General features: G+C 72.5%; 1 protein-coding gene across 1 annotated transcript; it reads left to right on the plus strand.

Annotated features, from left to right (window-relative positions):
• The first annotated feature begins 447 nt into the window (after nt 1-447).
• On the plus strand, nt 448-2,876 carry LOC127464680 (adhesive plaque matrix protein-like). Its single transcript, XM_051775148.1, has 4 exons — nt 448-598; nt 911-1,040; nt 1,197-1,612; nt 1,691-2,876. Exons 2-4 carry the CDS (start codon nt 952-954, stop codon nt 2,494-2,496), a joined length of 1,311 nt encoding a protein of 436 aa, XP_051631108.1. The 5' UTR covers nt 448-598; nt 911-951; the 3' UTR covers nt 2,497-2,876.
• Nucleotides 2,877-5,000: the final 2,124 nt, after the last annotated feature.

The raw sequence follows: 5,000 nt of genomic DNA on the forward strand, positions 1-5,000 counted from the left end.
ACCCCGAAAATGCCGCCAGGCGCCTAAGTCCCGCCGGAGCCGGGTAGACCTGGTGGCCCGGAGCCGGGACGCCGGCGGGGCGCAGGCCGGCGGCCGCGGCCGCGGCGGCCGGATCGGCCGGTCCCGGAACCGGGTAGACCTGATGCTCGCCAGCCCCGGAACCGGGTAGACCTGATGCTCGCCAGCATCCGGCGGGGCACGAGGCCGCTCGGCCCCGCTCGACTGGGGAAACGGGTCGACCCCAAAAACCGGGACAACAGGTCTACCCGCCGAGCACGGACAACAGGTCTACCCGCCGGGCTCGGACACCAGGTCTACCCGCCGGGCTCGGACAAAAGGTCTACCCGCCGGGTCCCGACAAAAGGTCTACCCGCCGGGCTCGGACACCAGGTCTACCCGCCCGACTCGGACACCAGGTCTACCCGCCGAGCACGGAACACCGGTCTACCCGCCGGGCTCGGACAGCAGGTCTACCCACCGGGTTCGGACAACAGGTCTACCCGCACGGCACGGAACACCGGTCTACCCGCCGGGTTCGGACACCAGGCCTACCCGCCCGAGTCGGACACCAGGTCTACCCGCACGGCACGGACAACACGTCTACCCGCCGGGTTTAGGCAACAGGTCTACCCACCCGGCTCGCGCACAGGGTCTACCCGCCCGACTCGGACACCAGGTCTACCCGCCCAGCATGGACAACAGGTCTACCCGCCGGGCTCGGGCACCAGGTCTACCCGCCCGGCTCGGACACCAGGTCTACCCGCCGAGCTCGGACAACAGGTCTTCCCACCGGGCTCGGACACCAGGTCTACCCGCCGGGCTCGGACAAAAGGTCTACCCGCCCGGTTCGGACACCAGGTCTACCCGCCGGGCTCGGACAAAAGGTCTACCCGCCCGGTTCGGACACCAGGTCTACCCGCCGGGCTCGGACACCAGGTCTACCCGCCCAGCATGGACACCAGGTCTACCCGCCGGGCTCGGACACCAGGTCTACCCGCCCGACTCGGACACCAGGTCTACCCGCCGGGCACGGACAACAGGTCTACCCGCCGGGCTCGGACAAAAGGTCTACCCGCCGGGCTCGGACAAAAGGTCTACCCGCCCGACTCGGACACCAGGTCTACCCGCCCAGCATGGACAACAGGTCTACCCGCCGGGCTCGGACACCAGGTCTACCCGCCCGGCTCGGACAACAGGTCTACCCGCCGAGCTCGGACAAAAGGTCTACCCGCCCAGCTCGGACAACAGGTCTACCCGCCGGGCTCGGACAAAAGGTCTACCCGCCGGGCTCGGACACCAGGTCTACCCGCCCGGCTCGGACACCAGGTCTACCCGCCGAGCTCGGACAACAGGTCTTCCCGCCGGGCTCGGACACCAGGTCTACCCGCCGGGCTCGGACAAAAGGTCTACCCGCCCGGTTCGGACACCAGGTCTACCCGCCGGGCTCGGACAAAAGGTCTACCCGCCCGGTTCGGACACCAGGTCTACCCGCCGGGCTCGGACACCAGGTCTACCCGCCCAGCATGGACACCAGGTCTACCCGCCGGGCTCGGACACCAGGTCTACCCGCCCGACTCGGACACCAGCTCTACCCGCCGGGCACGGACAACAGGTCTACCCGCCGGGCTCGGACAAAAGGTCTACCCGCCCGACTCGGACACCAGGTCTACCCGCCCGGCTCGGACAACAGGTCTACCCGCCGAGCTCGGACAAAAGGTCTACCCGCCCAGCTCGGACAACAGGTCTACCCGCCGGGCTCGGACAAAAGGTCTACCCGCCGGGCTCGGACACCAGGTCTACCCGCCGGGCTCGGACACCAGGTCTACCCGCCGGGCTCGGACAAAAGGTCTACCCGCCCAGCTCGGACACCAGGTCTACCAGCCCGACTCGGACACCAGGTCTACCCGCCGGGCACGGACAACAGGTCTACCCGCCGGGCTCGGACAAAAGGTCTACCCGCCGGAGTCGGACACCACGTCTACCCGTCGGGCTCGGAACGCAACTCTACCCGCCGGCACCCCCGCCGCCGAGCCCAGTCGGCCGCCGCCCTGCCACCTTAAGAGAGTCCCAGCTACTCCCCCTTTTTACCCACGCCGCAGACAACGCCCTTTCTTTCCCACTCGGAGCCCCGGGCAGAAACGGTGGCGCCTCGGCGTCCGCCGAGGGCCTCGGCTAAGCGCTTGGAACCCGCTCGAGCCGCCCGACTCGGAGAGCGCGTCGAGCCGACGAGCCCGGAAAACAGGTCTACCCGCTGCCCCGGGACACCGGCTCTACCCGCCGGCTTCGGACGAGGGCTCTACCCGCTGGGCACGGACGGCGACTCTACCCGCTGCGCACCTCTGCGGCCGAGCCGAGGCGGCGGCAGCCCTGCCACCCAGGCAGAGGCCCAGTTACTCCCCCCGTTTCCCCGCCCCGCAGAGAACGTCTCTTCTTTCACCCTCGGGGCAGGGGAAAGGCTGCTACGCTCGGAGCGCCGGGCAGAAACCGCAGCGCTAAGCCCCGAGACCGGCTCTAGCCGCTAGGCTCGGACACCGGCTCTTCCCGGCGGCGCCGAGGCGGCCGAGCCCGGTCGGCCGCAGCCGCGCCGCCTAAAGAGAATCCCAGTTACTCCCCCCGCTTCCCCGCCCCGCAGAGAGCGTCTCTTCTTTCACCCTCGGGGCAGGGGAAAGGCTGCTACGCTCGGAGCGCCGGCCAGAAACCGCAGCGCTAAGCCCCGAGACCGGCTCTAGCCGCTAGGCTCGGACACCGGCTCTTCCCGGCGGCGCCGAGGCGGCCGAGCCCGGTCGGCCGCAGCCGCGCCGCCTAAAGAGAGTCCCAGTTACTCCCCCCGCTTCCCCGCCCCGCAGAGAACGTCTCTTCTTTCACCCTCGGGGCAGGGGAAAGCCTTTACGCCGGAGAGCAAGTCTGCCGCAAAGGGCCACGGGAGATGGAGTCTCCGCAACAAGACCCCCGAGAGAGTACTCGACGGAGCATGCCCGCTGGAAGGACTCGCAAAGAACTGTGGGAAATCCGGGAGGTCAGGGCGGGGTCGGAAGGGCACGCCGGCGCGCCAATCGACGGATTTAGCGGCTGCACGCCGTCCGCTCGATCCGCGAATTCGGTGCCACGCTCCGAGCACCGGCCGCAAACAGGTCTACCCGCCGCCGGGCCGGGCCGGGCGGCGGCGCTCCGGCTCCAAGTCCGCTCGCCGGCGGGAACAGGTCTACCCGCCACCGGGCCGAGCCGGGCGGCGGCGCCCCGGTTCCAAGTCCGCTCGCCGACGGGAACAGGTCTACCCACCACCGGGCCGGACGGCGGCGCCCCGGCTCCAAGTCCGCTCGCCGGCGGGAACAGGTCTACCCGCTTCCGGGCCGAGCCGGGCGGCGGCGCTCCGGCTCCAAGTCCGCTCGCCGACGCGAACAGGTCTACCCGCTTCCGGGCCGAGCCGGGCGGCGGCGCTCCGGCTCCAAGTCCGCTCGCCGACGGGAACAGGTCTACCCACCACAGGGCAGGACGGCGGCGCCCCGGCTTAAAGTCCGCTCGCCGACGGGAACAGGTCTACCTGCCACCGGACCAGGCCGGCGGCGCCCCGGCTCCAAGTCCGCTCGACGGCGGGAACAGGTCTACCCGCCACCGGGCCGGGCCGGGCGGCGGCGCCACGGTTCCAAGTCCGCTCGCCGACGGGAACAGGTCTACCCGCTTCCGGGCCGAGCCGGGCGGCGGCGCCCCGGCTCCAAGTCCGCTCGCCGACGCGAACAGGTCTACCCGCTTCCGGGCCGAGCCGGGCGGCGGCGCTCCGGCTCCAAGTCCGCTCGCCGACGCGAACAGGTCTACCCGCTTCCGGGCCGAGCCGGGCGGCGGCGCTCCGGCTCCAAGTCCGCTCGCCGACGCGAACAGGTCTACCCGCCACCGGGCCGGGCCGGGCGGCGGCGCCGCGGCTCCAGGTCCGCTCGACGGCGGGAACAGGTCTACCCGCCACCGGGCCGGGCCGGACGGCGGCGCCCCGGTTCCAAGTCCGCTCGCCGACGGGAACAGGTCTACCCACCACCGGGCCGGACGGCGGCGCCCCGGCTCCAAGTCCGCTCGCCGGCGGGAACAGGTCTACCCGCTTCCGGGCCGAGCCGGGCGGCGGCGCTCCGGCTCCAAGTCCGCTCGCCGACGGGAACAGGTCTACCCGCCACCGGGCCGAGCCGGGCGGCGGCGCCCCGGCTTAAAGTCCGCTCGCCGACGGGAACAGGTCTACCTGCCACCGGACCAGGCCGGCGGCGCCCCGGCTCCAAGTCCGCTCGACGGCGGGAACAGGTCTACCCGCCACCAAGCCGGGCCGGGCGGCGGCGCCGCGGCTCCAAGTCCGCTCGACGGCGGGAACAGGTCTACCCGCCACCGGGCCGGGCCGGGCGGCGGCGCCACGGTTCCAAGTCCGCTCGCCGACGGGAACAGGTCTACCCGCTTCCGGGCCGAGCCGGGCGGCGGCGCCCCGGCTCCAAGTCCGCTCGCCGACGCGAACAGGTCTACCCGCTTCCGGGCCGAGCCGGGCGGCGGCGCTCCGGCTCCAAGTCCGCTCGCCGACGCGAACAGGTCTACCCGCTTCCGGGCCGAGCCGGGCGGCGGCGCTCCGGCTCCAAGTCCGCTCGCCGACGCGAACAGGTCTACCCGCCACCGGGCCGGGCCGGGCGGCGGCGCCGCGGCTCCAAGTCCGCTCGACGGCGGGAACAGGTCTACCCGCCACCGGGCCGGGCCGGACGGCGGCGCCCCGGTTCCAAGTCCGCTCGCCGACGGGAACAGGTCTACCCACCACCGGGCCGGGCGGCGGCGCTCCGGCTCCAAGTCCGCTCGCCGGCGGGAACAGGTCTACCCGCCACCGGGCCGGACGGCGGCGCCCCGGTTCCAAGTCCGCTCGCCGACGGGAACAGGTCTACCCGCTACCGGGCCGAGCCGGGCGGCGGTGCTCCGGCTCCAAGTCCGCTCGCCGACGCGAACAGGTCTACCCGCTTCCGGGCCGAGCCGGGCGGCGGCGCTCC

This window comes from Manacus candei, unplaced genomic scaffold (assembly GCF_025592945.1).
Source record: "Manacus candei isolate 608988 ecotype Guabito, Panama unplaced genomic scaffold, ASM2559294v1 h1tg000256l, whole genome shotgun sequence".
Lineage (NCBI taxonomy): Eukaryota > Metazoa > Chordata > Aves > Passeriformes > Pipridae > Manacus > Manacus candei.